The 26,968-nt window shown below is 39.9% G+C and overlaps 1 protein-coding gene and 1 pseudogene across 1 annotated transcript in view; one reads left to right on the top strand and one right to left on the bottom strand.

The window, feature by feature from the left end:
* MFSD14B (major facilitator superfamily domain containing 14B) overlaps positions 1–26,968 on the bottom strand; it is a gene marked incomplete at its 5' end in the record, with an annotated part of 129,975 nt that overhangs the window by 32,273 nt on the left and 70,734 nt on the right. Inside the window, 2 exons of the mRNA XM_045844778.1 lie at positions 13,172–13,286; positions 16,078–16,205. Coding sequence (XP_045700734.1) covers positions 13,172–13,286; positions 16,078–16,205 — 243 coding nt within the window. The remainder of the gene's footprint in view (positions 1–13,171; positions 13,287–16,077; positions 16,206–26,968) is intronic.
* Positions 359–1,440, top strand: LOC123822668 (annotated as a pseudogene).

Here is a 26,968-nt window from a genome sequence, read left to right as displayed (position 1 = left end):
AGCAGGATAATGTGTGCCATGGGAGTTGGAGGCAGGCCTCAGGCTCAGCACAGCTGCCCTAGGCCACGGAAGACTGCCTGATAGGTTGTTGTAAGAAAAGAATGGCTTGGCTGCTTGCTATATCACTGTACCAAGAAGGAGCAGCAAATGTTCTTAAAAAATACAATGTACCTAGCCTTGTGGTTTGTCTTTCTCATGCTCTGCTTCAAAGCTTACTCATTATACACAGCCTGATTTCACCAATAAACAATTCCCTCCTCTGCATCCCAGAGAAGGGACTCCACCTGACCCCACTTTGACTCTGCCTTTTATTTCTCAATCCCCCATTGCCTTCCCTCAGGACCTGACTGACCTAGCCATGCTGGTCAAGGTACAGGTGAACACCATATCTGAGTCTCCATTACCCTGGCTAACACTGTTAACTCAGCCCTGGTGATTCCCCAATACTCTGTCCCACCCAACTTGAAGGCCCACTAAAGCCACGTCAGTGTTGTTTACATACAAATGGCCAATTTGGCTCATGCTGTAGACTCTCCTAAATTCTCCTCAAGGTGAATCAACAAGGTGAACAAACCTTCAACAAGAAGCATCTGGCCTCAATGTGCCCTATACCTCCTGATAAGTGACCCCAGGCCCAGCACTAGTGGGAGTGGCCCCAGTTCACAACTTGACCTCTTCCAGGTACCTCCAATGCCAGCACAAGTGGTGACCATCTGCACAACTCCTTGTAACACATCTAGGTAGGGTGCAGGCAGTGGTTGATATTGGCCTGCACCTCCCAGAAGGCCCCAGAGTCAGGCCACCTGGTGGAAAGCTTCAGACCACACCAAAGCACAATCTAAAAACCTAAGACAAAACTGATAAACCTTTAACCAGACTAATCAAGATGAAAAGAGAGAGGATCTAAATAAATAAAGTCAGAAACGAAAGAGAAGGAAATCGTGATGCAGGAAGAGGAAGATAATAGAGACTACAATTTGAGGAGCAGAAGGTGACCAAGGCCAAGTATCCTCCAGTCAACTGAAAGTATCAGTATTTGGGTCATTCAGGGGATGTCTAGTTACATGCATGGGGAGATACCTTGGAAGAAGCATTGGAGTAATGTGCAGTAGCCACATTAGGTTATGGGACAGATACTAGAACTGTGGAGGCCCACCAAACCATAGAAGTAGAAACAAAAGGAGATGACTTACAGTCTCTTCTCTTTCACTTTTGGATGACTGGCTTTATAAGTTTAGAGCTGATGAATTCTTTATACCTTGGGAAGTGAAAGTACTTAGTATTTATCAAAGAAATTTCAAACTATGGTCAAATGGGTGGGGGAAAAATATCTCATTGTCCAAGACCCCTCAGGAAACTGAAGTCAAGGCAACAAAATATTCAGCAATGCAGGTCTACAATGAAGAGAAGCCAGAAGTTTCTGTGATCATTGACATTTAATATACAACAAACAAAATAACTCCTATGAAGAACTTTTTCTTTTGAAAAGATACCATGATACCACGATAAAAATTCTACCATATCTGATAATATATGATGATCTGCAAGAAATTTTTTACTTAAAGTGTGACTTTCACAAATAGAAAATCAAGGCACAGCCTTGGTCTCTATTAACCACACAATCAAATGTTAAAGAATTCTTCAGATGACAACTATGGTTTCTCATTTTTCAATTCCCTGCTATAGCAGAAGGAAGAACATACTCTTTGAATGGAATGCCAGCCTCTAGCCTGGTCCCAAAACAGATCATTGATGTAAGCAGAAGTGTAAGAGGCTATGATGGCTCCATGCTCTTATTGAATCCAGTTTGGGAAAAACATTATAATTTGAGAAACCCTACAATCAGGATTTTGTGTTTCCTCCAAATTGGTAAAGACATATATTTTCTAAGTGTATATTAAGAAAAATGGCATTTTAGATTGCTGTGGAAAGAGTCATCCTATGTGGCAGTTGATTATCTTAGAAGAATAATTATAATTGAACATTAGAAAACTTAAAAAAACAACTGAGAAGTGACAATGGACATGACAGAACTACAAAAAATTATTAAGAAAATACTACAACTGGGGGGAGTTGCAGCCAAAATGGAGGTGTAGATAAAAACCCTTTGCTTCCTAGCATAACCAAAAGGAAGATAACAACCAATAAAAAACAATAAACAACCAAAAGTGCCAGAAAATCAAACTGCACGGAATTCCGACAACCACGGAATTAAAGAAATATTTGCCAGACCAGTAGGAGGGATGGAGAGGGGCATCCAGGTGGGAAAAGAGAACCCGCAGCAAGGCTGCAGACCACGCGAGTGAGGAGGGTCTGGCTGAACGGGAAACTAAAGACTCAAGCTAACTGTAAACTACTGTGGGGGCTGCTATGGTGAGACAAACTCCCAGTCTCAAGTGGCAGAGTTCATTGGAAAGTGAGGCTAGTAAGAGCTGGAAGCAACCTAAATGCCTACCAGTAAATGAATAGATCAAAAAATTATGGCACATTTACATGATGGAATACTACACAGCAGAAAAAAGGAGCTCCTACCCCTTGAAACAGCATGGAGGGAACTGGAGAGCATTATGCTAAGTGAAATATGCCAGGCGGTAAGACAAATACCATATGGTCTCACCTATAAGTGTAACCTAATCAACAAAACAAACAGGCAAGCAAAATATAACCAGAGACATTGAAATTAAGAACAAACTGACAGTGACCAGAGGGGAGGGGATATTAGCAAGAAAAAGGAGAAGGGTTAACAGGAACATCTATAAAGGGCACAAAAACAAAGGGGGGTAGGATCAAGGATGAGAAGTAGGGATGGTTGGGTTGGGAGAAGAAGGGGTGGAAATTGAAGGCAACTGTACTTGAACAACAATAAAAAAAGTTAAAAAAAATAGTGGGGCTAGAGCCAAGCGAGTCACATGGTTCTCTATCTAACCCCTCTCTCACAGAGAGCACCACAACACGGCAAAGAGGATTGCCTCGGATGGCTGAATACCTAATGTCCTGCCCCCCTACAACATAATAGGTGTGCCAAGATGAAGCAAGATGGTTCAAATGAAAGATCAGAGCAAAACTCCAGAAAAGAAGTTAAGTGACAAGGAGATAGCCAACTTATATGATGCAGAGTTCAAAACACTGGTAATCAGGATGCTCACAGAAATGATTTAGGTCAGTTCCAAAATGAAGGAACAAATGAAGTTTACCCAAAGTGAAATAAAGCAAAATATTCAGGGAACCAACAGTGAAGGGAAGGAAACTGGGACTCAAATCATTGATTTAGAACAAAAGGAAGAAATAAATATCCAACCGAAACAGAATGAAGAAACAAGAATTCAAAAAAATGAGGAGAGGGTTAGAAAACTCTGGGACAACTTTAAATGTTCTAACATAAGAATCATAGGGGTGCCAGGAGAACAAGAGGAAGAAGTTGAAAATTAATTTGGACAAATAATGAAGGAAAACTTCCCCAACCTGGCCAAGGAAACAGACTTCCAGGAAGTCTAGGGAGCCCAGAGAGTCTCAAAGAAATTGGACCCAAAGAGGAACACAATAAGGCACATCATAATGACATTACCTAAGATTAAAGATAAACAGAGAATCTTAAAAGCGGCAAGAGGAAAGGAGAGCTACCTACAAAGGAGTTCCCATAAGACTATCAGCTGATTTCCCAAAAGAAATGTTATAGTTAAGTAGGGGATGGAAAGAAGTATTTGACGTCATGAAAGACAAGGACCTACATCCAAGATGACTCTATCCAGCAAAGCTATCATTTAGAATGGAAGGCCAGATAAAGTGCTTCCCAGATAAGGTCAAGTTAAAGGGGTCCATCATCACCAAGCTCTTACTATATGAAATGTTAAAGGGATTTATCTAAGGAATAGAAGATCAAAAACTATGAACAGTAAAATGAAAACAAACTCACAAGTATTAACAACTGAACCTGAAAAAAAGAATATGTAAACTAAGCAACAACTAGAACAGGAACAGAATCAGAGAAATGGACATCATATGGAGGGATTTCAGTGGGGAGAGGGAGAGGAAGAATGGGCGGGAAAGGTACAAGGAATAAGCATAATTGGTAGGCATAAAATAGATGGGGAGAGGTTAAGACTGGTATGGCAAACAGAGAATCCAAAGAATTTATATGCACAATCCATGGACATGAGCTAAGGGGGAAGGAAATGCTTGAGGGCTGGGGGGGGGGGTGTAGGGCCAAGGGGGAATATAGGGGGAAAATTGGGAAAACTGTGATAGCATAATCAAGAAAATATACTTAAAATAAATAAATTATACATAGTCTGTCCAGAAAAAGTCCAGCCATTGTCAATATATTGAGAATGGTTTGTGCAGCATTGATGTAATGTGACTGCCAAGGAGAGAGGACTGGAATGCGCATGGGTAAACAATGACGACTGCACTGTAGTAGTCAGTGGGGGCATTAGATGCCTTGTACTGTGTGGCTGTTGCAAAATGACTCAGCAGGTAGAGCAAGCAACAAATCTGCATTCAATTTTGTGTTAAGCTTGAACATTCCTCCACAGAAACTATTCTGAATGATTCAGAAGGCCACAGCTATGGGCAACTGGTGATTGGCAGCTTCATCATGACAATGTACCCCTCTCGCACCATATCTCATGCAGAGGTTTTTTTGTGTGAAACATCCAATCACTCAGTTGACTTAACCTTGCTACAGCTTAGATTCAGCACCCTGAGACTTTTGGCTTTTCCTCAAACTAAAATCACCTTTGAAAGTGAAGATTTCAGATCATTGACGAGATTCAGGAAAATATGATGAAGCAGCTGATGGTGATTGGGAGAACTGTGTGAGGTCCCAAGGTGCCTACTCTGAAGGAGACTGAGGTGTCATTGTCTTACACATACTATTTCTTGTATCTTCCTCAATAAATGTCTCTTTTTCATATTACATGGCTGGGTATCTTCTGGACAGACGACATATATATTTTGGTGCTGAGTTGTATGAGTTGTTTAAAAATTGTGGAGATCTACCCCTTATTGAATATATCATTGGAAGTTATCTTCTCCCATTCAGTAGGTTGTTTCTTCATTTTGTTGACAGTTTTCTTTGCTGTGCAAAAACTTTTTAGTTTGATGCAGTCCCATTCGCTCATTTTTTCTTTTGTTTTCTTTGCCCAGAAGATATATCAGAAAAAAATACTGCTAACAGAAATGTCCAAGATTCTACTGCCTATGGTTTCATCTAGGAGTTTTATGGTTTCGAGTCTCACATTTGTCTTTAATCCATTTTGGGGTTATTCTTGTATATGGTGTAAATTGTTGATTGTTTATTTTTTTTGCATATACCTGTCCAATTTTCTCAATATTGTTTAATAGACTGTTTCTACCCCATTGCATACTCTTGCCTTCTTTGTCCAATATTAAAGGATCATAGAGATGTGTGTTTATTTCTGGGACCTCTATTCTGTTCATCTGTGTCTGGTTTTATGCCAGTAACATAGTATAAATGATTTCACGTAGTATACTTTGGTTTCACATAGTATACTTTGATATCAGGTAGTAATAAGGCTCGAACTTTGTTCTACTTTCCCAAGATTGCTGAGACTACTTGGAGTTTTTTTGTGGTTAAATGTACACTTTTGGATTATTTGTTCTAGTTCTATGAAATATGCCATTGGGATTTTGATAGAAATTCTGTTGAATCTATTGATTGCTTTGGGTAGTATAGACATTTTATGATGTCAATTCTTCCTATCCATGATATCCATATATACCATTTGTTTTGCAATTTATTTGTATCTTATTCAATTTCTTTTCTCAGTATCTTAGAATTTTATGAGTACAGATCTTTTACCTCCTTGCTTGAATTTTCTTCCAGGTACTTTTTTTTAAATGCAATTTTAAATTTGACTGTTTTTTTTAGTTTTTTCCCTTTTCCTGTTAGTTCACTATTAGTGTATAAAATGGAACAGATTTTTGGATATTTATGTTGTATCCTGCTATTTTACTGAATTGATCAGTTCTAGTGGTTTTCTGGTGGAATCCAGGGTTCTCCATATACAGTATCATGGCATCTTCAAATAATGAGGTTTTTTTTACTTTTTCCTTTCCAGTTTGGGTGTATTTTAGTTTTTCCTCTTATCTCACTGCTCTGGCTATGACTTCCAGTACTATGCTGAATAATAGTGGTGAAAATGCACATCCCTAGTTCCTGATTGTAAGGGAAACATGTTTAGCTTTTACGACGGAGTATGATGTTGGCTGTGGACTTGGCATACATGGCTTTTATTATGTTGAGCTATGTTCCCTCTACTTTCATGTTGCTGAAAGTTTTTAGGATAAATAGGTTCTGAATGTTGTTCTTTTCTGCATGTATTGATATGATCATATAATTTTTCCCCCTCATTTTGTTTATGTGGTTTATCATATGAATTGATTTCTGGATATTGTAGTTTCTTGTTCCCTGGAATGGCCCTTAATTTACCTTCAGTTTTAAATGACAGCCTCGCTGGGTAAAGTAGTCTTAATTGTAGTTCCTTTTCATCACTTTGAATATTTCCTGCCAACCCCTTCTGGTTTGAAGTGTTTCTGTTGAGAAATCCGCTAACAATCTTACAGGAAGTAACTAACTCTTTTTCTTGATGCTCTTAAGGCTCTGTTTTTTAACCTTCACCATTTTAATTATGATGTATTTTGTTGTGGGCCTTTTTGGGTTCATCTTGATTGGTATTCTCTGCTTCCTGAACAGGTATGTGCTTTTCATTTACTAGGTTAGGGAAGTATTTAGCCATTATTCAAATAGTTTCTCAAATCCCTTGTGCTCTTTCTTCTCTTGACACCCCTATGAACCGGATGTTGTTATGCTTGATGTTGTTCACAAGGTCCCTTAGACCAGCAATCCCCAGACTTTTTGGCAACAGGGACTTGTTTTGTGGAAGACAATTTTTCCATGGATTGGAGGCGGGGGGAGGGGATACAAAAGGTGGAGCTCAGGCAGTAATGTGAACAAAGTTTTGCTTGCTTACCCGCTGCTCACCTCCTGCTGTGTGGCCTGGTTACTAACAGGCCACAGGCTGGTACCGGTCTACCGCCCAGGGCTTGGGGACCCCTGCCTCAGACGTCCATCATTTTCAAAAATTCTTTTTTTCTTTTTGTCGCTCTGCTTGGCTGTTTTCTGTTATCTTTTCCTCTAAACGGCTGATTTGATCCTCTGGATTCATCCACCCTTCAGTTTATTCCTTCTAGTGTGTTCTTCATTTCAGGTATTGTATTCTTAATTTCTGACAGATTCTTTTTTATGGTTTCTATGTCCCTTTAATACCTATAATCTCTTTACATTCTCACGGAATGCATCTGTATAAGTGTTGTTATGCATCTGTATAAGTGTTGTTTTGAACTGTGTATCTGGTAGAGTGCTTGCCTTGTCTTTATTTAGTTCTTTTTCTGGGGATTTCTCCTGTTCTTTGATTTGGGACATGTTTTCTCTGTTTCCCCATTTTGTCTGCCTTTTCATATTTGTCTCTGTGTATTAGGTAGATCTGCTGTGTCTCCCAATGTTAGTATGGTGTTCTTATATAATAGGTGTCTTATGGGTCTCAGTGGCACAGTCTCCCTTATCACCTGAGCTAGTGTTCCAGGAATGGGTTATATAAGCCCTCTTGGGGGGAGGGGTTATATAAGCCCTCCTGTTGTAGTTGTGTCTTGACTACTGTTGGCCCATCTGTGAGTGGGATAACACCCAGGCTCTGGCTGACCATAAGGATAAACCCTGACCACAGTGTACGAACTGCTGTGCAAGACCTGCCCCAAGCAGAATTGGCCCCAGAGGATCTGGTGTCTGCCAAGATCTTCCTTTGAATGTGTCACTTGTGTGGTTAGTTGGCTGTGCTCTGGTGTGGTCTGAAGCTCACCCTGGGTTGTGCTGGTTCTGGATCCACTTGGGAGGGACTCTGGTGCAAGTCAATGTCCCATGCTGCTTGTAACCTGCCTTGGGCTACATGTTTGGAGCCGTCATGTGATTTGAGTTTGTTGCTGCCTCTACTGGGCTGGGTGTGTAGGGGAAAGGATAAGCCCTGTATAAAGGTCAACTTCCAGCAGCTCCAAGTCCAAGGACGGATTAGTAAAAGTCCTCAAGGCACCCCCTGAGATCAGCCTCTACCTGTAAGCTGTTCCACAACCTGTTGAGGCTGCCTGTATTTCTGAAAGAGCCTTTCAAACAAAGTCTGTAGAGTGGGCCCAGGCTGGCCACAGCCCACAGGTTCTTCCACAAGGTGTGAGCTCAGGCAAATAGGACTACTGGATTTCCTATTTGAGGGTAGTATAGGTCAGGCACTGAGTGGGTTGAAAGTTGCCCCTACTTCAGAGCCACTCTACTCAGTCTCTGCCTGACTCTCTGATCAGAGCATCCTCAAAGATGCACACTGCAGGTCCAGGCTGGGTACAGCTAGCAGCCTTTTCTGCAGGGCATGAACTAGCAGAGTAGGGCCAAAGGGAGTCAGAAGGACAAGGTTAGTGGGTCACCTATAGGGGGATGGTAACAGTGGCATGGAGGGCGGTTGAGGGTAAATAGCTACCACCCTAGAGCCACACAATTCAGTGCCTGTCCTAGTCTCTCACAATAGCTTCCCAAGAAAAAGTACACCACAGGTGCAAACCGGGTGCAGCCAGCAGATTTTTCTGTAGGACTCAAGCTCAGCAGGAGGATGGTAGTGGGTCTCCTGCTGGGGGAGAAGCACTAGTGGTGTAGAGGGAGGGAAAAATGGCCCCAGCTCCAGAGCCACATCACTCAGTGTCTGAATCTATGCCAAAGTCTCCTCAAGAAAAAAATTGCACTGAAGGTCCCATTGAGAGCAGCCTGCCAATGTGAGCTCAGCAAGGCATGCAGGGAGTGAAAAAACGGCCCACTGCTCCAGAACCACACAATGCACTGAATGCCCATGCCACTGACTATTACTGGGTTCTCTTAAATCTCCTTAATTGTTCCCCAAGACAGAGAGCACAGTGCCCAAGCTGCAGCAGACCTTTCTGCAGGTCGTGAGCTCAGCCAGATGGTTGGAGAACCAGGCTAGTACACTACTCCAGACTGGTGGTGTAAGGATGAAAGTGCTTGACCCAGGGAAGATGGTATCAGTGGGCGGTTAGATGAAGTAGAGGGTCGAATAAGTGATTTGAAAACAAGGTGGCAGAAAACAATTAGGGCAGCAAAACAAAAATTATTTATTATTATTATTTATCCTTACCCAAGAAAAACTTTTCATTGCTTTTAGAGAGAGAGAAAGAGTGAGTGAGAAAGAGACAGAGAGAGGGAGAAGGAGAGAAGGAGGGAGGGAAAAACATATCAATGTTGAGAGAGTAACTGGAAGGAAATCCATCGATTGCCTTCTCATTGATGCCCTGACCAGAGATTAAACCCAAAACCTGGGTGTGTGCCCTGACCAAGAATCAAACCTGTAACCCTTTGGTATATGGTATGATGTTCTAACCAAGTGAGCCACACCGGCCAGGGCCAGGAAAAAAAAAGTTTTTTTGTTTGTTTTTTTTTTACTATTATTTTCATCTCCATATTATTTATTTTATTTTATTAATTATGCTATTACAGTTGTCCCAATTTTCTCCCCTTTGCCTTCCTCCACCCAGCACCTCCCACTCTCTCAGGCAATCCCCAAACTACTGTTCCTATAGAAACCACAGAAATCATTATTTATGATTAAAATTATGACTCTTGGTTGCAAATGACATCTTTTCTTCATCATATCCCAACTTAATTTAGAAAAACACAACGTATCTGAAATTGGTATACTAAAAATACTATAAGTCAAATACGATCATTTCTGGTAAACAAAGGGGGTGTACAGAATTATAGAATTCCAATCTGGAGAACACAAATTCATTGATTCAATATTTATTGAATACCCACTATGTACCAGATAAATAAGAAAACAAAGTTCCTGTCCTTCAGGTTTTCCCACATTATCCAAGAGAACAAGGCAATCACATCAGTACATTAAAAGTTGCAATGACATGCAAACAGCTAAGGGAGCATTGCTGCAGCATCTCATGTACTAAGGGAACACTGCTGCAGCGTCCTCAGGTGCACAAATTATCTGCACAATATGGGTCATTCATTTATTCCTAAGTTTTCCATTATCTCGATCCTTTCTGCATTTTGTATATAAATTGTAAAGATACTCTACCACACAATGTACAAATAAACAGTAATAAAACTGTTAAATAGCTACCTTAATTTCAAATAGATAACAGGAACTAGAAACCATTTTCCAATCTCTCAAATTATTTTTCCTACTAAAATGTACAGTCAGATCCACAGCTGCTAAATTTCAGCTGAAACTGTTTTTTGTAATTTCACAGCATTCTAAGTGTAAAGAACTTTAACTGTAGACCTACTCTTGCCCCACCCTGTATATATATCTCAAAAGTGAGAAACAACAGGAGTTTAGTGAAAAAAAATCTCTGCTTAATATTAAACTATGTAATAGTGACTATTCTGGAAGACAATCATGGAATATGAAAATAAAAGTAAAAAGGTAGGACACAAAATTTCAAATATCAGAAAGGAGTAGAGAGCTTCAGTAGTTCCCTAACTATTCTCTTTGATCAGATATACTACTCTCAAACCATTGATGCTTAGTAAGTATTTGTTGGATAAATAAATGGGCTTTTGGGATCAATGACTCCATGAAATTCTATGCTAAATGCTGTATCTTTCTTAAAGCTTAAAGCAGCCTACATGCTTAGCCTGCATATTTATCTAAACCCCTCTTTCACTTAATACTCAATATGACTCTGGTAAATAAATCTAAAGGATGACTTCACCATAGCAATCTCTCAATAAGCATTAACTTAGTTAATATGACTATTCATTGCTGTGGCCCTGAGAATGACCACTTTCTTGGCTTACTGGAGGAGTTTCAGTAAGGAAAAGTACACATACTATATATTCTCTCACAGATATCAAAACTTCAGCTTCTTAGAACCTCAGCTACACTTGGTTGACAATCCTGTAATTGGCAATAAATTCTCCTATATTTCTAAGATAAGTAAACTGCAAACTTTCTTTTTTCTCTTTTAGTTTTGTCATCTTAACACCTGAAATGTACAGAAGTAAATGTAAAGATTCTTGGGACTATTTTCCTGTTATGGTGTCTCACTCTAGACTTTGTGGAGTCAGAACTGAGAATAAATCTCAGATCTAATACTTTGAGTCCTGGGATCTTTTACTAATTACATAACTTTTCCAAACCTCAATATCCTTCTCTATAAAATGATAAAAATGTACATATTATTGGGATGTTAAAAGTAAATTACACGATACAAGTAAAACACTTGGCAAAATTCATGGAATATAGTAATGCTTAACACATATCAGCTTCCTTCATGCTCTTTGTTCTCTTCAGACTGATTGAATGAGAAACATTCACATTATGAAGCAGAGTCTGCAATCTGCTTTACCCCAAATTCACTAGTTTAAATGTTAATCTCATACAAAAAATATTAGCTAAGATCCTAAGTCCTGTGACCAAATCCAGGCATCCCTATACTTCTGCTGGGCACTTCTCTCAGTGACTTCTCCCAATACCCCTATGAGCAGGCATTACTTATAGATGAAGAACTGAGCTAGTGAGGGGAGCTAAGTTCACTGGTTCCAGAACTGTCTCTGAAATCTTTCCTCAAAGCCCTAATGCTCAGCCACAATAGCATTGTGAATTTTGTTTGTTTGTTTGTTTTTCTTGCTGAAAGCAAGGATCAAATATCTAGTAACATAGGATAGAAATTAGTATCTCAAAAGGTGTGCTCTGAAATGTAGAGGCATCTGCATAACAAGTATGATAAAAGAGGCTTTTGGCACCTCTATACTCTCTGTAGCCCAACCTCTAAAGTCATCCCAAACATGCTGCCTCCTTTGAATTCTTACCAGATCCCTCTATTTTCCTCCATAACACTCTGGAGATGCTCTGGCTTTAGGGCATGGCACAAGACATTTAGGGAAGGAGGGGAAAAGGAAGGGAGTAGAGAGCAGGTAGCAGCTAGAGGGAAAGTAGGGTTGAAATGGAAGTTTTTGATTAAGACCTAAAAGACTTAGAAAAAGCTTCATATTTCTCCCTTTAACAGCCTAAAAGACTTACTACATAGGGAGCCCATACCAGAAAGACAGCTATTATAAAAGACACCTGTTTACATCAGAAAGACTTATCTGCATAACATGGCAAATATTTGTTTACCAATCATTTGCTCTTTTCATCTTTCTGTGAATTGTCTTCCTCCTCCTTTGAAACCCCAGAACCTTACCCTCTTTCTCCTTAGCTCATGATAGCATATAAGCCCCAACTGCCTAACTACCTTTATGTTGCTTATATTCTTTCTGGGGCTCCTGTATATATAAAATTAATTTTTTTCCTGTTGATCTGTGTTATGCCAATTTAATTACTAGGCCAGCTAAAAAACCTAGAAGGTAAGACAAAGAAATTTTTCTTCTTCAACAACACCCACATGCCACTACAGTTTTGCCCATTGAACACATACCCACATGCCCTCTTCTCCCCCTGAACAAGTTAAGTAGATCTCAGAGAATGACATTCTGATATAAACAGTTTCAGCCTGTCATCTTCAACAGGTCTTTGCCTACTTGGCCACAATGCCATTCTCATGCCTAGAAAAATTACAAATGATTATCTAATACTCAATTATTTAAAAAAAAGGTTTCTTTTAACTTTTGCAATGTATTCAACAATTATTTGTTGAATGAATGAGTGTAATACTTTTTCTGCAGTACTATTTCCCAAATAACTGACTGGGTCACACAACCAGTAATATAACACTAGATTAACATGGCTGAGATTCTAACAACTCTTCAATTTGAATTAGGCACACAGAGACTTCTAATCTATAAACTGTTTATGATTTGTCAAGAGATCAGCTAACAAAAACAAATCAACTTTTAATATACTTTACAACTGGGAACTCACACATTTCTGATAATCTTCCAGTTCTAAAACCAGAGAATTAATAGAAATCTCTATCTTGCTATCCTTTAAATTTTTGTAAGTCTCCTATTTTATTTCAATTACTTTAGATTTTCTTTTATGTAAGTCAATATTTACTACTTATTTTAAATCTCACTTTTCAGTGAAGTTTTAATAGAATGTTAATTATTTTTCTGGTTAAAAAACAAAATCTATTATCTTACCCATCCATAAGCAGTACTTCGTTCATGCTCCTGAGTGACATCAGCTACATAGGCAAATATCACAGAGAACGTGACCGAGAAGACTCCAGACACGGAAATCATTGCAAAATACCACCTAAAGAAAATAATTTCAATCACACAGAAGAGAGGTAGTGGATGTACATTTTTATAAACAGAGCCAAAGATATGTAGATTATAAACCAAAAAATGATTTTTAAAAATATGCATGTATAAAATATAAAAGGACAACTAATAAAAGTACGATCAAGATGGAGATAAAGAAGCAGAAACATACTAATTTTCTCTCTGTTTAAAAGGTGTCAGTACAAGCAGTTTCAATAAGTAAAGTTAGTTTTTAAGGATGCCAAAACAAGAGAAATAAAAATTCTCTAAATTTCCTAGCTTTAGTTGAGAAAGAGATAGCATATATAAGAAATAACTTTACAAGAGCTACATAAAAGGTAACAAAAAATATTAATGTAATTAAGTCCAAACTTTTTTATTATATGCATAGATGCCTTAAAAAAACTAATTAGAACACTAGCAAACAGAACATCACAGAACAAAAATGAGGACTTATCCTAGATATGATAATGTTTCAATATTAGAAAAATATATTAAATAATTCATTATAATAACAAATCTAAGGAGAAAAATAATCAAATGATCTCCATTTTGCAAAAAGTCATCTTTTATGAATTTGACATCAAATGTTCATTTAAAAAAAGAACATTTCTAGATAAAATAGAATGACTATTTTTTTAATCTAAAAGCTGGTTATAAAAGCTAGCTTAGCACTTAATGATAAAATTTTACAACACTTCCTTAATTACAAGAAAGATTAGTCCACAATCATCACTTTTATTTAACATTATTAGTCAATAAGAGTAGCAAAACCAGCACCATGAAAAATGTAAGGGAATAAGTAAAATCATTTAAAAATCTAAAAAAAAAATTAATGTATTCAGAGGACACTAAAAATAAAGCCCTAATTCATTGGAAAAACATGTTATGGTTCTCTTGGGAACCATCTGTCTGGTTTCAGGATCTGTAACCCCTCCGACAGGCAAAAAGGCCCCATGGCTTGGGGACCTAGGCACCACAAGCCACAAAACTTATCCTCCCACTAGGGGTGCAGCCTTTGCCCCCTTTATTTCACCCTGCTTGGCCCCTGGAGCATGGCTGGATAGCCAATGACAGGTAAGATTCCTCAAGGGAGGAACAGCCTAAGATAGGCACAGTCGTAAAGAGACCATCAGGGAAGGACTTAGGGGACTACAGAAAGGGGTGATGGCCCCTCACCCTTTGGTTTTGTTATAGCCTATGTCCTCATTCTATCTGTAAAGTCTCCTAACCTCTCCACAGCCCGCATACTCCAGCTGACTTAAGCCTGAAACAATGCCAGAGGTGGGGGTGGCTCTGTGCTGGAGAGGGTAGCTCCCCAGATCAATCAGGCCTAAGAAAGAACGCATAAAATCCTGTGAAACCTGCTTTGCTAATAATGCCCTCAAATTAAATGCTAAGGGTCCAAGCACAAAATGAGTTTGTTTCCCAAAGTTTTATGGCTCTTTGGAGTCACTCACTCTATCTGATCCTGACTCAGAATAAGCCCTTATAGTTCTTTGAATGTCATCTATTCCTTGATCATTACTGCCAGGCAATGATTGATGAGCTTTATGTATTCACCCTGTATTTCTATGCAAACTAAACCCAATAAAAGCCCATTGAGAAAGAGGCTTAATGCCTTTCTCCTTTGAGGGACTGGTTAGCCTTTTCATCCCAAACAGATCATGACTTGATAGATTTATTCTCATTCGAGGTAATTGGGATGGAGTACCATCTGCTGGATGGAATACCCCCACAATGTTCTTAGATGGAAGGAATCAATATCAAAAAGTATTTAAAACAATTTTTCATCTGGTAAAAAATAAAATGTTCCATTATGAGTACCCAACAAATTTAGAATGTGACAAATGTTGACATTAAAAAATTCCTATCAAATAATCAAATGATGGCATTTTCACATGAGCCATAAAAAGAAAATCTATTAATTACATTAAAAAGAAAACACAAAAACCTTCCATTCTAAGGCATAGTCCTTCACATTGCTGAGTTTAGCAAACAGGAATTTTGGCCAAAATACCAACCTCTGGACTCCTACAGAAACAACTAAGTTACAGCTGTAGTGCAAATTCCAACTCATCTTGGTAACTAAATAGACTTGTTTACGTGCTAAATATTCTCTTCCTATTCATCACAAAAAATGAGATCAAATTAAAATTCATATTATGGCCCTAGCTGGGTAGCTCAGTTGGTTAGAGCACTGTCCCAATACACTAAAGTTGTGGGTTTGATCTCTGGTCAGGGTACATACAAGAATCAACAAATGAAGGCATATATAAGTGGAACAACATGCTGATGTTTCTCTCTCTCTCTAAAAATCAATCAATAAAAAATTTTTAAAATGTCCTACTATGATTTAGAATAGATTATTGGTCTCACCACATTATACACAAAAGTAACCCCTGCCTATTGACATAAGCTATGTCATATCAGTGCTCCAGACCAATGAGCTGACAAAAACAACACATTTGCAAAGTCAACTGAGCCACAGCATTGAATACAAAGATCCTCAGCTCCTTCCAGAGACCCAATGCTATAACTCATCTCATGGCAACTACAGCTTTTGTTTCTATTTCTTCACTTCAGATTTAATTCTGTAATCTCTTCATTTCCCCATTTATAACATTGGCAATGTGGTAACTACCAAAACTGGCTTTCGGTATTACCAAAGAGATCATATGAAAACACATATACAACTGCTTTGAAATGGTTAAGTGTTCTTGCAGATGTATTCTTTATATGTGACCCAAGGAGTCATGATGATGAAAGGCTGAGTCACTCACCAAGGGCTGATCCTCATCAGTGGAATTGGGAAGCAAGTAAAGAAGACAGTGCCCAGGAGAAAGGGCTTCCTCCCCCAAACATCAGACAAAGCACCTATGAGTGGTGCACTCAGAAAAGAAAGCAGGCCCTGGAGAAGAAAACAGAAGCAGTGGTCAGATTTATGATGCAATATTCCAATTACTTGTAACTTGTATTTTCTCAATAAATTTTTAAATGCGGTAGTTCATTTTGTTGGTCCCAAAGCAGAATAACTTCAAACATTAAATACAAACTTCCATTTAAAAAAATATCTGATAAAATTCCTAAACACGCTATTAGAAAAAGAAGGAAGAAGTAAGAGCTTGTTTTCTGGGAGAAACTAGAAAAGAGAGGTGATATGAAATATATATATACCCATAGTTGGCCCTTAAGATAAACATACATCAAATGTATATGGAAAGAAGTCAGAATTTTTTAAATTAAGTTTTTAAAAAAGATTTTATTTATTTTTAGAGAGAGGAAGGGAGAGAGAGAGAGGGAGAGAAACATCGATGTGTGGTTGCCTCTTGTGCACCCCCAACTGGGAACCTGGCCCACAACCCAGGCATGTGCCCTGACTGGGAATTGAACCAGTGACCCTTTGGTTCGCAGGCTAGCACTCAATCCACTGAGCTACACCAGCCACGGCAGAAGCCAGAATCTTAATTCATTTTAATAAATATGTACACCATATCTATTATGTAAAAAGCTGTGGATTAACTGGTACAATAAGACACCCAAATGAATATATACCTTCTACTCTCAAACCACCTGTAAGTTAATAGGGATAAACAGAACAAGCATGCATATACAAAATGTCCATAGGAGAAGTTAAAGTTCTATCTTCCTGCTGAACTTAGGAAGGAAACAATAAAACTTAACAGAGTTCAGTGTGGCAGCCACCAACCTGTAGTGACCTCGGAATGCTGCAGACGGCTCGTAGAAACACGAGAAAAACATACACAGAGACAACCGAGTCCTGTGGAGAAATAGGGATGAAACGGCCACTCTCTCTAGTGGGGAGCACCTCGGCCACCCTCCCTAGGGGAGAGCGCCCCATTCTCCCCCCCAGTAGGCTTTTATTGGGTTCATTTGCATAAGAATTCAGGTAAAGCTCACTACTAATTGCCAGGAAGTAAGGATCCAACAATAGACAACAAGGAACTCTGAGAGCCTATTTTGAGTCAGGGTCATAGGGCAGTAAAACTTTAAGGAACAAACTTACTTCTTCCTTGGACCCTTATCATTTAATTGACAGCATTCTAAACAAAGCAGGTTTCACAGGATTTTACATATTCTTTCTTAGACCTGATCACCCAGGGGACCCACCCTTTCCAGCACAGGGCTGCACCACCCTCTGTCATTGTTTCAGGATTAGGTGGAGCAAGGGAAGTAAGGCAGCTAAGAGATTAGGAGATTTTCTTGCAGACAATGAGAACTCAGGCTTTGTCAAAGCCGAGGGGCGAGGGTAAATCACCCCGTTTTGCTGTAGCCCCCAAAGTCCTTCCCTGGGGGCCTCCCACATGATTGTGCCTGTCTTAGGTCATTCCCCCCTTGGGGAATCTTACCCATCATTGGCTACCCGACCAAGCATTGGGGGCCAGGCAGGGTGAAGTAAAAAGAGCAGAAGTGGCGCTCCTGCCAGGGAGATAACCTTTTGTCTCCTTGCTGGCTTATGGTCCAAGGTCATTCCCTCAGCCTTAGCCCTGGTGGGAGTTACAGCTTCTGATACCAGGCAGGGCAGTTCCCAACAGCTGAGGGTAAGGGGAAACGAGACAAGAACACCACACATACACAAAGAAGTAAAGAAACTCATGTTGACTATTAGTCAGTCACTCTCTTGGCTGGCTACTTTCATATCAATTTCCTGTTTGAGCTCTGGATCCTCTGAGGTGACCACAGGCCTGACCCTCAGGCCCTGCTGGTGCCACAGTCCTCTCTTCATGTGCTCTGTCTGCATAATACGAACAGATTTCCAATCTCTGTCTTCTGAGCTCCATGCTTATAGTCAAATGGACACTTAAGATATATACTGTCCCCTTTACAGCAGCCCCCCTATATATCCCAAGACCCTCCATGGCTGCCTGAAACCACAGATAGCACCAAATCCTGTACCTACTACTGATACAGAGTGCAGCCAAGAGGGGGGGCCCAAATAGGGATTTGGAATGGGGTCTAGAACTCAAGGTGTCTAGCAAATATTAGAAAGACATATAAGATGTCCTCACCCCTTCCCCCTCAACAAGTGTCAGTTGGGGGAAGGGACACATGGAGCAGGAGCATGCAGAGCTGTTTTGTACAGCAACAGCTTTGCAGCTAATCCATGGCATGGTCATTTAACATATCTATAGCCTTTGGCTGGTCACTTAGCTATGTTAAATAGCTGTGGCCATGCTCTGAGCCAGGAGAACGGAAGGAACTTACCCCGCAATATATAACTGGGAGGCAGGTTCCCCGAGTTACAGTGCCTGCATGGGAGCTTGGAGGAGATTGGTTCCACACCATGGGGCCATGCCTACCCAGACCCACTATGGCAGCCCAGTAAAGCTGGAAGGATATTCGAGTGCTGGCAAGTGTAGCCAGCTGTGGGAGGAGTCGGAAATGGGGCTGCAGAGGAAGATTGGTGTGGGGATTTAAACCCAGACACAGCAGCCATGTGAGAGAGGACCAGGCGGCTGTGGCAGTGCAGAGAGAGAAAGGGACCATGCAGCTGTGGCAGTAGAGGAGAGGACCATGAGGCTGTGGCAGTGCAGGGAGAGCCACGCGGTTTTGCCAGAGTGGGCACCCCTGAGGCTACGTGAGAGAGAGAGAGCCACGAGCTTCTAGCAGAGTGGGGGACCCCTGTAACCATGTGAGAGAGCCACGCATCTCTCACCAGCCATCTGGTTTCGCCAGAGTGGGGATCCCCGCAGCTTTAGTAGGGGGGAACCACCATGAGGCTTTAGAAGAGGATTGCCACTGGCTTCTGGCAGAGTGGCGACCCCCCTCCCCGCAGCTTTGGGGGGAGATCCACCCAGCTTTGCCAGAGTGCAGACCCTTGCAGCTTTAGTGGAGAGAAGAACCATGCAGTTTTGGTCAGAGTGGGGACCACTGTGCTCTGGTAGAAGAGGACCACGTGGCTTTGGGGTGCTCACTTGGGCCGCGCAGCCTGGGAAGCAGGAGAGACTTTGCCTGGAAGAAGGGTGAAAGAAAGCTTGCCAGTAGGCCATGAGAAGGTGCCACATGGCTTTGGATTAATTAGAGATCCTGTCTGGACGGCAACACAGCTGATGGTGCTGGCAGCCTAAAACATGGACGTTTGCTTCTTTTCCTGGGATACGGTACCCCAAATTAATGCAGGGGGAGAAGAAAGCACAGTGGGCATCTGTGGGTATCCAAAAGGACTTTGATATTTTAATGAAGACATTAGGTCACTACTTTGAGTCTGCATAGCATTAAATAAACATTTCCTTTCCTTTTCACAAATTTCTGGCATTGAAAGATGTCTTTCCTATAAGGCGGCGGACATAACAAACCTAGTAGGGGGTCCTTTCGGTAGTAGTATATTGCCCTTGGCCCCTTTGTTCTGTAATACTACCATATTTTGCAGTGTATAATAAGCACTTTTTTGACTAAATTTTTGAGTGGAAAAATAAGGATGTGCACTATACATGGGTAGTGCCAGTTTGTAACAGGTACATAAAATTTCTTGTACCTTGTATCTGTTCTTGTGTTTTATAAGTATGTGTTACATAAAATTTCTTATACTCTATGTACAAAATAAATGCTAAAATTCCTTTATAATACAAAAAACAAGTATCTAAATGTAAATAAAACATTGAATTAAAACAAAAGATTTTTTTCCTGAAAGTTTGGGCCAAAAACATGGGTGCACACTATACACAGCAAAATATGTTTTTTCCTATATGCACATAACCATGATAAGTTTAATTTATAAGTTACAAATAACAATAGTTAATAATAACATATACTCTCTCTTTGTCAAAATATCTTATTGCACTGTACATACAGTATGGATATTCCGGACAAAGGGATGTTCACGTGCCAGGTGAGATTGTGCAAGATTTCATCACTGTACTCAGAATGGTGTGCAATTTAAAATGTATGAATTGTTTACTTTGGAGTTTTTCATTTAATATTTTGGCTATAGTTGACCACAGGTAACAAACTGAGAAAAGAAACTACAGCAGATGATGTTTCTGTAAAATAGTTAGTCAGAGTGTAACAGGGTGCAGCCAAGAGGGGAGCCCCAAATAGGGATTTGAAATGGGGCCCAGAACTCAAGGTGTCCAGGAAATATTAGGATGTCCTCACCCCCCGCCCCAGGTTTGGGTTAGGAGAAGGGACACTTGGAGCAGGACCATTGAGAATTGTTTTGCACAACAACAGCTTTGCAGCTAACCTCTGGTGTGGTCATTTAACATATCTATAACCTTTAACTGGTTGCACAGATATGTTAAATGGCTGTGGCCATGCTCTGAACCAGGGGAATGGAAGTAGCTTCCCCAACAAGATGTAACTGGGGGGAAGGTCCCCTGAGTTGCAGCGCCTGTGTGGGAGCTTGGAGATGATTGGCTTCACAACATGGGGCCACACCTGCCCAGACCCAAGATGGCAGCCCAGTGAAGATGGAAGGATATGAGAGGGCTAGCAAGTGTAGCCGATGGTGGGAGGAGTCAGAAATGGGGTTGCAGATGAGGACTGGTGCAAGCATTTAAATCCAGATGCGGCAGCCATTAGGGTAAAAACCCCATGGTTTTGGCATAGTGGAGACTCCCACAGCCATTGTGCCAAGAGAACCACGCGGCTGGGGCAGTAGAGAGAGAACCTCATGGCTTTGGCAGAGTGGGGATCCCCGCAGCTTTAGAAGGGGGAACCACCACCCAGCTTTAGCAGAAATCCTGGCAACACAGCTGATGGTGCCAGGAACCGAGGGAGGCCTACCAGCTGAGGCGGATTACTGAGAACAACCAGGGGCTGCCTGAGCCTCGGACTTCTATTTCTTTTCCTGAGACATAGTACCCTAGACTGGGCAAAGGGGGAAGGAAGGACTGTGTGTGTTTGTGGGTGTTTTAAGGGACTTTGGGATTTTGATGAAGATATTAGGTCACTACTTTAAGTCTGTACAGCATTAAATAAACATTTCCTTTCTTTTTCACGAATCTCTGGCATTGAGAGACCTCTTTCCTCTGGCAGCAGACATAACAAACCTAAGGGGTTCCTTTCGGTAATAGTATATCATCCCAGACCCCCCCTTGTTGCTCTGTAACAAAAGCATGGGGGGAGTCTCCCTCCACTGGCCAAGACTGTGGCAGGGGGAGATTCTTATGAGTATGCAGAAAGCTAGAAATATCAATGGATAGAGCCCTGAGGATTCAAAGAACTAGTAAAATAATTGGATAGAAAAAAAAGCCCTCCCCTCTCTATCCATATAAGAACTTAGGGCCCGGGCAGAGTGCTGAGATGGTCTTTGACACAGGAGCCCGCCATTCTCCCAGGTCACACAGCACCTGAATAAAACCGCTTTTCTTTTGCATCAGCATCTACCTCACGAGTTTGTCTTTTGTGGTGACAGGCAGCCGAATGTTTTTGTCTGGTTATAAGGCAGGGCAACTGTAACCCTGTCCAGAAACCCATACTCCACACTTTGGCTAAGAAGCGTTCCAAAGCTTCCTCCTCCATCCCTCCATGCCCCAAGGCTATTGTTTAGACAATTCTCTCTTAATGACCTTTCTATATACTTCCCTTGCTGTAACACACTTCAGCACTGTTTACATGAATTAAAATAAAACCATCTTCTAACTGGCCCCTAACCCTGGTCCTACCTCCCAGAAATATGTCCTCCACATGCTCATATCCCAAGAGCAATGATAAGCTGCAAATCTCAGCTCTTTCATCCCTTCTTTAAAACCCAGCCATGGTCTCCATTGTGCAAAGTTTAAATTCTTCAGCATATCAATTTGAAATAATGTGTCTGAACTTTGCTTTTAAATACTAAAGATAAAAATGGGGGGAGGGGAGGCAAACCAGGATAGATGAGACAAGAGTGGGAAAAATGTTGATAAATAATAAAACTGGATGATGAATAATACATAGGTGTTCATTATATTATTTTCTAATTCTGTGCATTTGAATTTTCATAGTATGTTTTTGAAATTCCTCAGAATAGCATATAAATAGAATCACTCAAAATCTGGCACCTAACACACATCCTATGCAGTGCTATACACAATACTTTTTAGTTTTCTGAATATACCATGTCCATTTTTTGGAAATGTACCCTTTCACAGACCCTTGTTGTGCCTGTGTGCACTTCCACACTTGTATGTGGTTTACTACTAGTCATCCTTTACAACTCTGGGTGAGAAGCAACTCCTCCTGCATTCTCTTAGCTACTGAAGCAGAAATTAACCTGGAACATATCTGTTCTATTGTCATTGTAACACTCTATTACAATTATCTGTTATTTGGATTAGAAATTGAGATTAAGGTCAGAGGAATGGTTTGTTTGCATTTCAACTCTACCCTTGGGGCCTATCACAGAGCCTGGTAAATAAGAACTTTCAAAGAGGTTTGGTGAAATAAATACAGCTTTTAAGAAAAAAATCAATTCACAGTCATTTCCAAGGTCTCATAGCTAGGAAGAAAAGGAATTGGATACCAGTTACTACCAGCCACTAGTAAACTCAGAACCCAAGGCCAGGAGGCAGATAAACTGAAGGCGAGGTGATAGAAAGACTCAGTGGAGGGTAGCAAGCTGAAGAGAAAAGCTTTTTGGCCCCTCTGAAATAAAATATTAATCCTTGTAGTTTCTAAGCCAGAGGGGATTTCTAGGCCATTCAGTGTGTTCTTGTGTAAAGAGTAACAGATCAAGTATTGTATTAAACAATTTTCTTTAAGAGCTAATGATGAAGAACCTATGCACCCCAATGTTCATAGCAATGCAATTTTCAATAGCCAAGTGCTCAAAGTAGCAGAAGGGCCCATCAGTACATGAGTGGATGAAAAAACTGGTACATTTACACAATGGAATACTATGTAGCAGAAAGAAAGAAGGAGCTCTCACCCTTTGCGAAAGCATGGATGGAACTGGAGAGCACTATAGGGAACCGATCCACTTGGTGTGGCAAATGTAGCCCAGCCCTACTGGAAAACTGACAGGCGCCAAGTTGGCACACAGGAGCCAAACCCACGGACTGGCTGTCCCATAGGAAAGCCAGGCCTGCATTATACCTAGGCTACTCTGAGGCTTGCTTTTGCTAAAACTCCCTCACTCTGAATTGAAGCAGCAAATGCCTACTGTATATCTTTAAAGTAACTTCCTGAAGTCTGTGCTAATTCTCCCAAGAACTGAAGTGTAACCAGACCAATCACTCTTATTGTTCCCTTGCATTCACAACATTTTTTCCTTGTTAATCTGTAGGAAGTATCAGTAACATCCTTTCCTTTGTTATCTGTAAAAAGTAATCACCTAAAGCAAACCTGAGCATAATGAGTGAGAACCTTCTTTGATGTAAGCAATAAAAGCCTGTCTAGGCAAGATCGAGGCACTCTCTCTCTCTCAGAGAGGGGCCGTGCTGTCCCCTTTTCTCCACAGGGCTTCTGCAGTCCATGTGAATTTGTTTGTTGCATGCACAACACTGTGGACACCGCTAGCTGGAGTCTGCATCAGAGCATTATGCTAAGTGAAATAAGCCAGGCAGTGAAAGACAAATACTATATGATCTCACCTATAAGTAAAACCTAATCAACAGAACAAACAAGCAAGCAAAATATAACCAGAGACATTGAAATAAAGAACAAACTGACAGTAACCAGAGGGCAGGTGAGAGGGAGATAACAGGGAAAGGAGAAGGGTTATGAAGGAAAATGTATAAAGGACCCATGGACAAACCAATGGTGGGGGGGGGTGGTTGAGTAGGATTGAGTGTGGGAGGTGGGGGTAGGTGGGGTGGGGGAGATGGGTGGAGGAAAAATGGGGACAATTGTACTTGAACAACAATAAAAACAATTTTTTAAAAGTCTTCAGTTTTGAAGAAATTTAAAAGAAAGAGCTAATGACTACAGAAGCAGGGCTCAAATTCAGGACTTGCAACTATCAGTTCCATGAAATTTAGAAAAGAGGATCTTTTACACTGCATGAAAATTCTCTAAAAATATCAAATTCCTGAGTATCTGGATAGTATAAAACTGATCAAGAAAAATTTGTAAAAAAAAATTTAAGACAACATGGCTATAGAAATAATCACCACCACAAAAACAGTAACACAAATTCTTTAAACACAAAGAACCCTGGAAAAGTTTTGCACAGTTCTAATTTCAGATTTTATACAATGCTTTAAAATATGGAAGGTAATGCCATTTTCAAAAGAATATGAAAAGGCCAAATATTAAAGCTATTAAAATAATGTAGTTTTTAAACAAAAAAATATATTGTCCTCAAGGTTAGAAATTTAAATTGTAGTATAACCCATTGATTAAACAATATCATTTCCATCAAATTCTCAGTGACAATAATAGATACTAAAAATGTCCTCTGGGAGGACCTACTTTTATATTAAAATACTAAAATACAATCTAATAATACAGTTTTTGTTTGGAAAATCTGTATTTCCTTAAAATCAAATATTTTCATCTGTCCGGAGTTACTTTTTTTACTATGCAATCTGGCCCTAGATCCTATGAAGCCACGCTGTTCAAGCAACAGAGTGAGAAGGACATTTATATCTTGATTGATTGGACACTCATTTCATCAGTTTCAAAGAAGCTAAGCACATTTTGCAAATAGGAATAAAAATTAAAACTGCACTGACATCAAAGCCCTGGACTTTATCAGAAATATAACTGATTCTCATTATTCACAGTAGTTATACTCTATAAGGTTGCTAAGAGCCTAAATTAGCAAATATGGAACCACTACACCTGGAGAAACACAAAGTTAGGTTCCTGTGAAACTCTGGCCACGTATTTCCATCAACCAATCAATACATAACATTGGTTTATGTGTGTTTGTGTTCAAAGGTACCTTAATTAATAGAAATTGTTGATTTATTAACATTCAACTTGCAGTCAACAGCACTATGACTCATGCCTGAATGAGGCTCACCTAACACATTATTTTCTCAATAAGGCAAACCACAGCCCTTTGCACTCAGAAATATTAGATAGCACTTTTGCACTATACTTGGGGACATCTTAAACAGCAAAAAGAGCAAAAAAAGGCACGAAAATTAAAAAAATGCAGCACTAAATGGAATAGAAAAAGAACACGCTTACAGTATGAGATCTGAAATAAAAAGACAGAAGGCTGCCTTTAATTTAAACTCAACTGGGAATGTGCCGCTGGGCACCTCAAGTCCCCCCTGACCCTGTGCATGAATGACCAAGAAAACATTGTAGTGACTTTGTTACATTTTATGACAAATTTTCAGTATTCCTTAATAAGCAAGGAGGAACTTGCAATATGTAGACATGGATTATCCCCAATTAGAAACACTCATTTGGAGTTCTCATACAGTATTTTACTAATAATGACTTCTGTTTATTTTTAAGGTGGGAGAGATGTAGGGAAGATTCACTGAAAGAAGGCAGAAACAAAATACAAAAGCCTGTTTGTATTTTAATTAAATAAATTTAATAAAAATTTTAATTAAATAAATTTAATAAAAATTTTAATTAAATAAATTCAATGCATAATATAATAAATTATATAATGAATTTAATTAAAATACAAACAGGCTCTTTCTTATTCTTAGAAGTAGCAGGGCACTACTTCAAATTTTGATTCCAGGAAACCTCAGCATGCATTTTAAAGTAATAACAGTAATAACAGCTAGCATTCATATATGTCAACTGTTCTATGCTTTCACATGAATGTCTTACCCTTTGAGGTAGGTACTGTTAGGGTAACTAACTACACCCCAAAGCTCAGGGCTCATAAGCAGTAGAGGCAGGATTCAGCCCAGGTGTGGGGTGGCTTTAGAACCTGAGCCCTAATCCCTTAACCCACAATTCAAACCAACTATTAAACTAATTTGTTACTGGCATTTCAGTATCTTTAACCTAAGGCACAAACTTAAACTTACCTATTTACCAGTTCTCTTAAACACCTTTTAATAAATAAAGCAGCGGTCTGTTACAAAATACTATACTTAGAACTTATTAAGCAATGTCTCTCAAGTAGGTTGTTTTTTTTTTAAATATATTTTGATTATGCTATTACAGTTGTCTCATTTCCCCCCTTCACTCCCCTCGACCCTATACACCCTCTCCCACCCACTTCCCCCCTTTAGTTCATGTCCATGTATCATACTTATAAGTTCTTTAGCTTCTACATTTCTCATATTATGCTTACCCTCCCCCTGTCTATTTTCTACCTACAATCTATGCTACTTATTCCCCGTACCTTTTCCCCCTCTCTCCTTCTCCCACTCCCCTGTTGCTAACCCTCCATGTGATCTCCATTTTTATGGTTCTGTTCCTGTTCTAGTTGTTTACTTAGTTTCTTTTGGTTTTGCTTTAGGTGTGGTTGTTAATAATTGTGAGTTTGCTGTCCTTTTACTATACATGTTTTTTTTTTTAATCTTCTTTTCTTAGATAAGTCCCTTTAACATTTCCTAAAATAAGGGCTTGGTGATGATGAACTCCTTTAACTTGACCTTATCTGAAAAGCACTTTATCTGCCTTTCCATTCTAAATGAAAGCTTTGCCGGATAGAGTAATCTGGGATATAGGTCCTTGTCGTTCATGACTTGGAATACTTCTTTCCAGCCCCTTCTTGCCTGTAAGGTCTCTTTTGAGAAATCAGCTGACAGTCTGATGGGAACTCCTTTGTAGGTTACTGCCCCCTTATCTCTTGCTGCTTCTAGGATT

The sequence above is a fragment of the Phyllostomus hastatus genome, unplaced genomic scaffold (genome assembly GCF_019186645.2).
Source record: "Phyllostomus hastatus isolate PE091 unplaced genomic scaffold, TTU_PhHast_1.1 phas_contig_41, whole genome shotgun sequence".
Taxonomy (NCBI): domain Eukaryota; kingdom Metazoa; phylum Chordata; class Mammalia; order Chiroptera; family Phyllostomidae; genus Phyllostomus; species Phyllostomus hastatus.
The sequence above is the reverse complement of the archived record's forward strand: the minus strand, read 5'-3'. Positions and strand labels throughout refer to the sequence as shown.